The 12500-nt window shown below is 48.8% G+C and overlaps 1 protein-coding gene and 1 long non-coding RNA gene across 2 annotated transcripts in view; one reads left to right on the top strand and one right to left on the bottom strand.

The window, feature by feature from the left end:
* Positions 1-5262, top strand: part of LOC125141310 — an 8324-nt gene extending 3062 nt beyond the window's left edge. The window contains exons 2-3 of the long non-coding RNA XR_007140707.1: positions 3774-3939; positions 4547-5262. This is a non-coding gene — a long non-coding RNA (uncharacterized LOC125141310). The remainder of the gene's footprint in view (positions 1-3773; positions 3940-4546) is intronic.
* The window catches only part of LOC113663729 (gamma-aminobutyric acid receptor subunit gamma-3), a 134262-nt gene that overhangs the window by 119244 nt on the left and 2518 nt on the right, over positions 1-12500 (bottom strand). Inside the window, exon 2 of the mRNA XM_047814416.1 lies at positions 11866-12014. Coding sequence (XP_047670372.1) covers positions 11866-12014 — 149 coding nt within the window. The remainder of the gene's footprint in view (positions 1-11865; positions 12015-12500) is intronic.

Genomic DNA, 12500 nt, shown 5'->3' with positions numbered 1-12500 from the left:
TTGGGGGGAGGGGGGGTTTTTTTGTGGGGGGGGGGTTGGGGGTTTTTTTTTTTTTTTCTTTTCTTTTTTTTTTTTTTGTGGGGTTCTTTCTTTTGTTTTGTCGTTTCATCGTTTGGACGAGACCGTGACGGGAGAGATCGGGGAGGATGGAAGAGGAGAGGGAGGTAGCTGAGCTGAGTGAGCATCGAGCGAGAGATGGGTAGGGAGGATTCGAGGAGGAGAGGCGACGAGGGCGGGAGCGCGAGACGGAGGATCGAGAGGAGATGAGGACGAAGATAGAGGTGAGAGAGAAGAGACGGAAAGGGAGAGAGAGGAAGAGAGAGGGATTCTGTAGGAAGGAGATGAAGGGGACGAGAGGAGAGGATTCTGAGAGGAGACCGGAGAGGAAACATTGAGGTACAGCGGACGATATTGCACGGCCGAGAGAGCATCCGGAGGCCGAGGGAGTGAGCAGGAGAGGCGAGAGTGTTTCGTCAGGAGAGAAGAGATGTATGAGGGGGAGAAGAGGGAGAATTGGGGGAGAGAGAGATGAAAGAGTAGGAGAGAGAGAGGACCCGAGACCGTGAGAGAGAGCAGGGAGGAGAGAGAGACCGAGAGAGACTTCACCGAGGAGGAGCGCGAGGACGAAGAGAAGGAAGAGGTGGAGTTTTAGAGTGCAGACGGGGAGAGAGAGAGGAGAAGACAGAGAGAGGGAAGCCACTGAGGAGAGAGCGGATGATGATAATATCGAGATGAGAGGGAGGGAAGAGAGGGGATGGGCGATGAGACGTCGAATGAGAGAGGAGGGACGAGGGAGAGATTGAAATCGATGTAGAGAGAGAGAGCCGTAGGCGAGGAGAAGAGCTGGGCGAGAGAGGAGCAGAGCGGGATGCTGGAGAGGCAGGGAGAGAGATGATGAGAAGAGAGAGAGAGATGCAGAGACCGCAGAGAGAGGAAGAGGGGGATGAGACGAAATAGGGAAGAGACGAGAGAGGACGAGAGACCTTTACGAGGAGGAGAGTGTCGGAGCAATTTAGGTAGGAGAGTGGAGCGCCGAGTGAGAAGAATGAGAGGAGAGAGGGCCCAGAGGCGGAGAGAAGGACTGATGCACGTATGATGAGAAGGAGGGAGGAACTTTTCAGTGACTCGAGACGTAACGGAGAGAGACGACGATGCATTGTGAGATTCGAGGCAGAGTTACGGGATGAGTCGGAGGAGAGCTATGCGAGTTCGAATGGATGTGATGGGTGAGACGAGACGTAGATGAGAGACGACGCAGCCCTTGAGTTGAGGAGAGGGGAAGAGATGAACATAAGACGAGAGGAAGTTTTCATTCAGAGTAGGGGAGGACGTGAGGAGGAGAGGAGGGAGAGAAGAGCGGCGGAGCTGAGAGATGCGCCCCACAGGAGAGGGGAGATGGACCCTCGATGAGAGAGAGAGCAGGGAGGAAGAGGGGGAGATTGAGGAGCCACGATTACGAGACGGAAGGGGCGGGGGGGAGACGAGGAGGACGAAAGTGGTAGAGAAGACCGGGAGAGACCGATTGAGTGAGAGAGGAGCCAGGGGAGAGAAGTTCGAGAGAGAGGAGAGGAGAAGTAGGAGAGACGAGAGTCTGAAGAGATCGTGAGACTCGGGTGGAGAGAGGATGAGAGACGAGAGACCGGAGACGAACTGTGAGAGAGCTCTTCACGTGGAGGAGGAAGAGAGGGAGGCGTGACCCGGGAGAGACCGAGAGGGAGGGCAAGTGAGAGTGATGAGCCGAGAGCAGAAGCGAGAGAGAAGAGTTTGGAGCGAGACTAGTGATGCTAGCAGAAAAGAGCGGAGAGGGACCCGGATGACGAGAGAGGGAGATTTTTTCTGCTTGCTGAGCGAAGCGAGAGAGGGGGACGACATGAGGAGCATGCTTGCAGCGAGAGAAGGAGATTGATCGTAAGATGAGAGACCACGGGAGAGGGAGGAGCTGAGAGGGAGAGAGGAGAGGGAGAGAGAGAGGAGAGCGAGTGAAGGAGGCATTGAGCATTTATGAGGAGAGAGGCGCAGAGAGCGGAGGAGATCCGCGAGAGGAGGAGAAGAGGAGAGAGAGGGAGATTTGAGACAGAGGACATAGCGAGTGAGCGGCGAGTCAGGGATGAGAGAGAAGGAGGAGAGGGAGAGAAGGGGAGATGAGAGGAGAACAGGGAAGAGCGGGAGCACGATGAACCCTGAGAGGGTGGTGAGAGCGTTAGTGGAGAGAGAGAGGGAGGAGGAGAGGGAGAGAGGGGGGAAAAGGAGTGTGTGGGCGGGAAGGAGAGAGAGATGGGAGAGAGAGGAGAGAGAGAGAGGGAGAGAAGACCTAAGAGGGAGGGAGAGAGGTCAGAGAGAGGGAGAGAGGGAGGATGATGAGGAAAGAGAGGGGAGAGAGAGAGGGAGAGAGGGAGAGGGAGAGAGAGACAGAGAGAGAGAGAGAGAGAGAGAGAGAGAGAGAGAGAGAGAGACACATACATTTGTGCACATATATAAATAAACACACACAAACACACACACTTTCTCATCATTCTTTTAATGGATGAGTTTTACGATTCTTCATCTTTTGTCTCTCTCCAGAGTCACAGTCAGTAAGAGTCAGTCAGTCAGAGTCACAGTCAGTCAGAGTCACAGTCAGTCTGAGTCACAGTCAGTCAGAGTCACAGTCAGTCTGAGTCACAGTCAGTCTGAGTCACAGTCAGTCAGTCACAGTCAGTCAGAGTCACAGTCAGTCAGAGTCACAGTCAGTCAGAGTCACAGTCAGTCACAGTCAGTCAGTCAGAGTCACAGTCAGTCAGAGTCACAGTCAGTCACAGTCAGTCAGTCAGAGTCAGTCAGTCACAGTCAGTCAGTCAGAGTCACAGTCAGTCAGAGTCACAGTCAGTCTGAGTCACAGTCAGTCTGAGTCACAGTCAGTCAGAGTCACAGTCAGTCTGAGTCACAGTCAGTCAGAGTCACAGTCAGTCAGAGTCACAGTCAGTCAGAGTCACAGTCAGTCACAGTCAGTCAGTCAGAGTCACAGTCAGTCAGAGTCACAGTCAGTCACAGTCAGTCAGTCAGAGTCAGTCAGTCACAGTCAGTCAGTCAGAGTCACAGTCAGTCAGAGTCACAGTCAGTCAGAGTCACAGTCATTCAGAGTCACAGTCAGTCAGAGTCAGTCAGTCAGAGTCACAGTCAGTCAGAGTCACAGTCATTCAGAGTCACAGTCAGTCAGAGTCAGTCAGTCAGAGTCACAGTCTGTCAGAGTCAGTCAGTCAGAGTCAGAGTCAGTCAGAGTCACAGTCAGTCCAGAGTCAGTGTCAGTCAGAGTCAGTCAGAGTCACAGTCAGTCCAGAGTCACTGTCAGTCCAGAGTCAGTGTCAGTCAGAGTCACAGTCAGTCAGAGTCAGTCAGTCAGAGTCAGAGTCAGTCTTAGTCACAGTCAGTCAGAGTCACAGTCAGTCCAGAGTCAGTGTCAGTCAGAGTCACAGTCAGTCAGAGTCACAGTCAGTCAGTGTCACAGTCAATCAGAGTCACAGTCAGTCCGAGTCACAGTCAGTCCGAGTCACAGTCAGTCCGAGTCACAGTCAGTCCGAGTCTCATGGCAGATCATGAAGATAAAAAGACCCCAATGTCGATAAAGACAGTTATAAAACAAACGCTGCATAAAAGCGAATGGATTTAGAGCCTGAAACTGGATGAAATTGTGAACAGTGACATTGGCACAGACTGTTTATCCTGTTTATACGTCTGCCTCCTACGCTCCATCGCCTCGACTCTCCTCCTCACTTTCTCCCTCTCGTCTTCTCCAGCTAACACAAACGGGTTTTGTGTAACACACACACAGTCACACACTCACGGAGAGCTGTTGAGTTCGAGAGGACACACTCGGTGTGAGGACGCTGACGTGCAGGTGGATCACGGCCACGAGTCACGACCTAAACACCAATGTGCCTGGTGTCACACAATTACTGACTGGTGGGTGCTAATAGTGTGGCCTCCTTCCTGTAGAGTGTGTGTGTGTGTGTGTGTGTGTGTGTGTGTGTGTGTGTGTGTGTGTGTGTGAGTGTGTTATTGTTATGCATGTGTTAAGACAGACAAATGACCCACTTCAGAGGATTTTCCCTTCATACTGTATCCCGAAAGAGAGCTGACACAATTAGGGCACAATTACACACACAGACACACACAGACACACACACACACATATGTGCATACTGTACACACACACACACACACACACACAAACACATACACCTATTCTCACACACACATTCTCTCACACACACACACACACTCGCAACTTCACCAGATTAGCAGGATTTTATGAGGCATTTCAAAGACGAGTCATTTTCTCTAATTGCATGTTAACAGATGATATATAATATATGTAAATTAAGACATTTTATTCGGGGCTGTCCATTAAAAATATTTAAACAATTGTTAAAGAAGGTTAATCTGATCTAGAAGGAGACTGGAGACAGGAGACAACAAGAAACATGCAAGACTCCAGAAGGAGATCAAAATTAAACTAGCAGAACGTCTCTCACGATGAACATGGAGTCATGAACCACTGCACACAAAGAACGACACACCAGGAGGAAGCCTTACTGAGGACGCCGCACGCCGAGGATGCTGCACATGGAGGAGGTTGCACTGAGGACGCGTCACACTGAGGACGCCACGCAGAGGACGATACACTGAGGACGACACACAGAGGACGATGCACAATAAGGACGATGCACTGAGGTCCACACACACGGAGGATGCCACACTAAGAACCACACACTGATGATGATGCACTGAGAACCACACACTAAGGACTACGCACACGGAGGACTACGCACACGGAGGACTACGCACACGGAGGACTACGCACACGGAGGACTACGCACACGGAGGACTATGCACACGGAGGACTACGCACACGGAGGACGAATCACATGGAGGACGCCACCCCAAGGACCACGCACACTAAAGACGCCACAATGAGGACGACGCACTGAGAACTACGCAACGAGGCCCATGCGCACGAACTACTGTACACACACGGAGGACGACGCAGTGCAGGAGGGAACCAGTGACATACAGAAGGAGTCGTAACACACACCACAAGCTCCTTAAGAAGGACCTCAGCGATTACAGGAACCCTGTCTAGGAGGTTCCACGTCATCCGGTGTAACTTTAAATGGCTTAAAAATAAACTGTGATCTTTAGTCACTTTATAAAGTGGTTTATTGTTTGAAGATCGGTGTTCTTATTAAAGGTTATTTTAGGACACACACACACACACACACACACACACACACACACACACACACACACTGTGTTTTATTCTTTACAAATCAGCTGAGCTTCTCCTCCTGATATCCACAAAAAACATGACCTCTTTATTTTGAGGCTGATTTCAGTAAATCAGGTCATCGTTATACAATTCTACAACTCCACAGTGAGCCGTGTCTCAAGACTGGCATTAGTCTCCATCATGGCAACTGAGCCCATTAACATACGAACACCCGAGTAAGGACGCTCCGTGTTTTTATTACCTGCTACGAGAAGCACTGAGAGCAGCAGCTGTGAATTAAAAATAAAAAATAAAAAAATCAACAACAAACACCTCGAACAAATGTGGAAGACGCTGCTATGAGTGGAACAGCTGAAAGTCGGTAATGAGAAGTGCATTAGCCTCAGAGCAGCCGAGCGGACCGGGGGTTAATGTACGGGAGAGAAAAAAAAAAGAAAAACAGGGTCTGATAAAGAAACAACGCTGGCGTGAATAAGCCGAGCCCTCGGGTGCAGTGAGTGTGTCAGAGACAGACCAAAAAAATGGCTCACATCCTTGTTCACCGTAATCTACGACGTCCACGGTGCCGTCGGCCCGATCAGATTTAACAATGTCTGCGACTGACATTAATTCAATGACTTAATGCGTCTGTCATGTATCTGTCACGTAATCAACTTAAATCACCTCCGAGCTTCATGAGAGCAGAAGAGACAAAGGTGAGTCATGTCCCTTACCTCAGACCTGTTGCGTACGTAAGTGTCGGGTGCACGAAGTGACCAACATTCGACAACTCAAAACAAAATGTTTTTGTTTATTTCATCTGATCACATGACCCACACTATTTAATTTCATTTCATTCAATTTAATTCAATTCCATTTGTGTCGGGCTTTTAATGTCAGGGGTGTGAGATAAAACAGATCCAAATGCAGGATAGCATAAAAAACAGGATTTATTAAATAAAAACACAAAAACAAGGACAAAGACAAAACCAGACAGGACAACGGAACAAAACAGAGGATTCCTCTGCTCGAGGTAATACGCTCAACTAAATATTAATAACAATTAGACACATGAGGAACAGGTGTGCAGAGACGGTGAGGAAGAGACAAGGGCGCAGCAGACACGTGACACGAAACATAAACAGAAGCAGGTGGCCAAAGTCCGGGACCAGAGTCCTGACATTTAGCAAGAAACCTTGTCCCAAAGCAGCTTCACAGAAATACGAAGATTCAGAAAAAAAAATACAAAGTGCAAAATTAAATTCCAGGGGGCACGGGGGCTTAGTGGTTAGCACGTTCGCCTCACACCTCCAGGGTTGGGGGTTCGATTCCCACCTCCACCTTGTGTGTGTGTGGAGTTTGCATGTTCTCCCCGTGCCTCGGGGGTTTCCTCCGGGTACTCCGGTTTCCTCCCCCGGTCCAAAGACATGCATGGTAGGTTGATTGGCATCTCCGGGAAATTGTCTGTAGTGTGTGTGTGTGTGTGTGTGTGTGTGAATGAGAGTGTGTGTGTGCCCTGTGATGGGTTGGCACTCCGTCCAGGGTGTATCCTGCCTCGATGCCCGATGACGCCTGAGATAGGCACAGGCTCACAGTGACCCGAGAAGTTCAGATAAGCGGTAGGGAATGAGTGAATGAATGAATGAATGAATGAATGAATGAATGAATGAAAAATTTAATTTCTATTTATTTCTACAAAATGTTTATTTTTTCTACCTGTTGGTTCTTGGTGAACATGATGGCAGCTAACAGAGAACATTGTGTTTGAAGGTGACATTGTGAACGCTCGGCTGTGAGTGGGATCGGTGTGACGATGTTATTAGAAGAAGAAAACTACAACAAGGAAAAATAAAGGACCGCATTGTTTTTATTTGTCCTGCACCCAGGACAGCAAACTCAGCCTCCATGTTTGTTTTCCTCCCAGGTCTCGGAGCTCAGATGACTGAAACCCAGCCGACTGACTGGATTAGAATTTATAAACGTGTTCAGGCGAGCAAGGCGTTATGTATAGAAGCGATGCGAGCCGCCACTGAGCTCTTAATTAGCTCTGGAAGTTGGGGGAAATTGTCAGAAAGCATTAGATCTGCATGTGTGTGTGTGTGTGTGTGTGTGTGTGTGTGTGTGTGTGTGTGTGTGTGTGTGTGTGTGTGTGTGTGTGTGTGTGTGTGTTTAAGGGCTTTGAAGAAAATAACTTCACTTGTGGTTGAAATTAATTGGAATGTTGACCTTAAGAAAAACAGAACATCAGACTTCCGACAAAAGCTCAGAAAAAAATGACTCCTTTTGAGAAAATATAATAATTCATGACAGAATTAAAACACCACGTGGGGTTCCGTTAAAGAAAAGTAATCACCGATGACGCCGATGTGGGAGCTCTGACACCGGAGACTCCTTCCACACACGATGCAGAAACTTCTCCACAACATACAGAGCCGTTGCTATGGAAACGATAAGGTAGCAGAGCGAGCGCATCGATATAAACCCGCCATATATCCGGAGCTGCTGTTAGAGAGAATTAATCAACGCTATACTCAACAATAACAAACGTGACATCAGTAAGCAACAGACTCTCTTTACTTTCTTTGTATAAAACAGAAATTTCCTTCAGTATGAATGTTTCTACAATAACAATATCAAAAACACAAAAACACAAGAGGAGGCATGACGCTTCACGATCCACTCTTCTGTCCATAAACACTGGACTTTACAAAACAACTGCAAAGTGTCGAGCTTCTACATGGAGGATTTTTAACCAACACACAATCAGAGCTGTACATTCACACAGAATTCATCTGCCACATACACAAGCACACACAGGATGATGTAGTGAAATGTGTTTTATGACTGTTCCTTATTGAAGTAAGTAGAAGTATAAGGAAAGATTGTAAGGAACCTCTAGCTTACCCACAATGCACTTGGGTTGGCAGCTCAGTAGAGTCACAGGCACTGGGGCTTGTTCTTACTGCGGCATCAAATGACTGTCCTTAACTACAGACTGAGTGCAGTTTATAAAGGTTAAAGTGTGTGTGTGTGTGTGTGTGTGTGTGTGTGTGTGTGTGTGTGTGTGTGTGTGTGTGTGTGTGTGTGTGTGTGTGTGTGTGTGTGTGTGTGTGTGTGAGTATATGTGTGTGTGTGAGTTTGAGTGTGTGTATATATGTGAGTGTTTGAGAGTGTGTGTGTGTGTGTGTGTGTGTGTGTGTGTGTGTGTGTGTGTATTGTGCCGGCGGGACGTGCACCGCCGCAAATTCATGGAGGAAAAAAACGCACTTTGTCCTTTGCATCGCCAGCAAAGAAGAAAGAGAAAGTGTAAAACTCGGCGGTTCAGCACCATGGCCAGCGCCGCTGAGAGTGAGAGTGAGGTGAGGCGGCCGAACCTCCCACCGAAAAGCACGGGCCAATCAGGAGCGCTGCTGGAACATTCACCCTCCAGGTGGAGAGTACAGCAAAGGTTCAGAGGCTATAGGGAGAGGAAGAGGGAGCCTGATGGAACTAATGGATGTTGTCTCTTTGATATTCTTTTTCAGAAACCTCCAGCTGATCCAGGACTTCAGATTAGCGGCTGAGCCTATGCTACGCTCCTGGAGAGGACCGCTTCACCTTTACACTGCCGTCCCCCTCCTGCTGCCTAGGCTTGGAGCCGGGATTTCTGCCCAAGTGCCACTGCAACCCCTTAAAGGAAGGAACTATTTATTTTTCTCCTTTTCACTGACTTTATACTACACTAAAATTGCACTAGTACCCTGAAGAAAAATAAAGCCATGACACTGCTTGCTCTAATCCCTGTGCCTATTCTTCCATGTCCCATCTCTCTAAGTGCCCTACACTGGTGGAGCATGAGGGCATCGGACATGGAGGAAGCTCCCAAACCCACTTTGGAGCAGGTGCTACAGCATCTTCTGCAATCCCCCTCCCTGATCCCAGCCGCAATGCTCGGCGCAGCCTCACTAAGCTCAGTGCCAAAAATGAAGTGGAGGCGTTCCTGGACACCTTTGAGTATACCGCGGACCAGGAGGGCTGTTTTAAGCAGAACTGGGCCGACGCCCTAGCGCCGCTGCTCAGTGGAGTCGCCCAAGTGGAGTATTATGTGCTGGATCCAGAGAGTGCCTGAGATTATGGAACAGAAAAAGAAGAGATTCTACTCTGCTGTGGTCGATCTCCCGTGACTGCACCTGGCGATTTAAATAGATGTTGGTATGAGCCGACCAGCAACCCCTGTCCACAGATGGACGAACTGCTGCGTATCATCAGGCAGTGGTTACAGTATGAACACGGAGAAAGTGGCCATGGACCGGTTCCTATGGACACTACCAGCTGAGGAACGGAAGGTTGTTGACCCAGGCCCACAAACAATGGCTCACAAGTTGCGGCCTGCACACCCGTGCATTACAAAGGGCCACCGCTTTACCATGGCGGTAAATGGCCAACTGGTGTCCACACTCTTGGATTCGGGGAGTACGGTCACACTGGCCCGGCCGACCATACTACACCAGTCACTTACTAACCCTCTCTCTTCACTGTTTAGGCAGGGCACCCAGGAGAGGGGTTTCGAGAAGGAACAAAAGGAGGATGACTGGCTGAAGCACTGATGGGGCCAGGTCCTGCAAGTAGAATGAGCAAACACCGATCCCACCCAGCTGCTACCCCTGTCATACTTCCTGGTGAGAAATGGGCTTCTATACTCTACTTCTACACAGACAGGAGAGTAAAACCCTGTGACATGCTGTTGGTGCCAGCATACTCCTCTCCTGCTCCACCTAGCCCACACACACCCCTTGGGGGCCCATCTTGGACCCAAGAGCATGCTAGAGGAACTTGGGATTTTAAATGGCCGGGCATAAATGCAGAGGTCCTGGGTTTTTGCAGGGTCTGTGCCCCGTGCCAGCGGACTTTTCCACAGAAGCCAGCACGGGCCCCTTTATTCCTCTTCCTATTATCGGTGTCCCATTTAAAAGGATTGGCATGGATCTCATCGGGCCACTACCAAAGTCTTCCTGGGGTCATGAATATATCCTGGTGATAGTGGACTATGCCACCCGCTACCCAGAGGTGGTCCCACTTTGGAAAGCCACCTCCCAGACTGATAGCTACTCATGCTCTTCAGCCGAGCTGGGATCCCCAAGGACATCCTCAGTGACCAAGGTCCACCATTCCTGAACTCCTATTTCTCGAGAATGTGGGACCTGTAAACTATTGGTTGCAACAGCCAGGTAAGCGCGCAGACACTCAATTATATCACATCAACATTTTAAAAAAATGGATTCCCCCGCCGGCTGTGGTGTCTGCGGTTGCTTCCCTCCACACAGATCCCCAAGAGCGTGCCCTAGTAAGGAAAGGAGATGATCTCACACCAACCCAGCAGCATGACGCAAAACCAAAGATGGCAGCAAAACCAAAGATGGCATTCAGCATCGCAAATGGCCACTCGCAGTACCGGGTCCTTCCTTTTGGCCTACATGGGGCTCATGGACATCTCCCTCCGACCCCTTCGTGCTTTCGCTGCTGCCTACCTGGATGATGTGGTAGTCCACTCTTCCACCTGGTCCGATCACCTGTTCCATCTGGGGGACGTTTTGTGCCTGACTTCACCTCTTTAGCTGCCCCCGTTTCAGATCTGACTAAGAAAGGTCAGCCGGACCGGGTGCACTGGACAGACAGCACAGAACAGGCATTCTGCCAGCTCAAGGAGGCCCTCAGTACTGCGGAATCCGGATTTCGGTTGCTGTGACGGCGGCACGTGCACCGCCACAAATTCATGGAGGAAAAAACGCTCTTCGCCCTCTGCATCGGCAGCCAAGAAGAGTCTCCTCCCGCCTAGGCTTGGAGCCGGGATTTCTGCCCAAGTGCCCCTACAACCCTTAAAGGAAGGAACTATTTATTTTGTTCCTATTCAGTGATTTTATGCAGTTAGTGTCCCATCTCTCTAAGTGCCACACAGTATATATATATATACCTTAACCACTAGTCTACCACAGGCCTATATGTGTGAGTATATGTGTGTTTGAGTTTGTGTGTGTGTGTTAAATGACCAACATGCAGTTACTGACCCCCACACTGTCCTCCAGCTTGAACTCTGGTGCTCTGAAGCTAACCAGCTAATCACTGTCAGCGACATCAGTCATGCTAACTGACGAGCTAGCTGAACGTTTCACTTATACATGATTTCTATCACAAATTCAGGAAGAGTAAGCGATTTCACAAAAATTCCACAAACATCTGAACTGAGAGTTTCTCAAGTCAGTTTAAATGATCTCAGATTCAGTATAGCAACAAATCCAACTGATTCCTCTGAGCATAAGGTCTGGTTTCTTCAGTTCACCTGCAGTTACTTCCTGTTTATTCTCTTACATACAGGAAATGTGAGACAGAAGCATGACAGGAAGCAGCAGACTGATTTGGTTGGTGGCTCCATCTTCGTGTGTGTATGGTGCTAGTACACTTAATCTGCTTTGCTAATCTTAAGCTAGTAGGAAGCAGTTTGTTAGCATGAACATGACGCTGACCCCGAACTCCCATACGGAGACAGTAAACCTGTTCAGAAAGATCTGGAGACACCAGAAACCCACATGTCCAGTAGCAAGCAGGACCTCCAGAGAACCTGCGGTTTAGTAAAGTCCACTCACCTCCAATGTCTGGGCGGAGCTTCTTATCATACTCCTTCAGGAGGTTGTTCAGGATCTGCGTGGCATCCATCTCGTTCTTTTTGGGCGACAGCATCTGACTGACGGTCACGTCGTCGTACTCCTCATCTTCAGACGCCACAGTTTGAAAACTACAGGAGACACGAGAATTATAAACCATTAACACACCATATAACACACAGCACTCAGCGTGTGTGCTGCTGCTAGAGAACTTTGGGATTATTTATCCATTTCTAGCTGTTTATCACTAACGTTAGCACAGTGATAAACATTAATTCCCTCACCTTCATCATTTTCATCTTTCTCTCTCTCTCTCTCTCTCTCTCTCTCTCTCTCTCTCTCTCTCTCTCTCTCTTTCGAACACCATGCCATGTTACCATAGAAATCGCAAAGAAAGCAGTGTAAACTCCTCCCACCTCTGTGTCCTGCTGTCAGAAAACCTAAAGCTACAGCTTTATCTCTGAAACTGGAGACTCCTTCCATGGATGTTAAATAAACATCTCTACAACATATCAACAACTTTTCCCTGTGAATGAGCTGTTGCTATGGAAACAACAATGTAGAACATGCGCATTAGTATAAACTTGGATCTTGGAACATACCATTAAACATCCATG

The sequence above is a fragment of the Tachysurus fulvidraco genome, chromosome 5 (assembly GCF_022655615.1).
Source record: "Tachysurus fulvidraco isolate hzauxx_2018 chromosome 5, HZAU_PFXX_2.0, whole genome shotgun sequence".
NCBI classification, from domain to species: Eukaryota; Metazoa; Chordata; class Actinopteri; order Siluriformes; family Bagridae; genus Tachysurus; species Tachysurus fulvidraco.
Note: the sequence above shows the minus strand (reverse complement) of the source record. Positions and strands in the feature narration are given on the sequence as shown.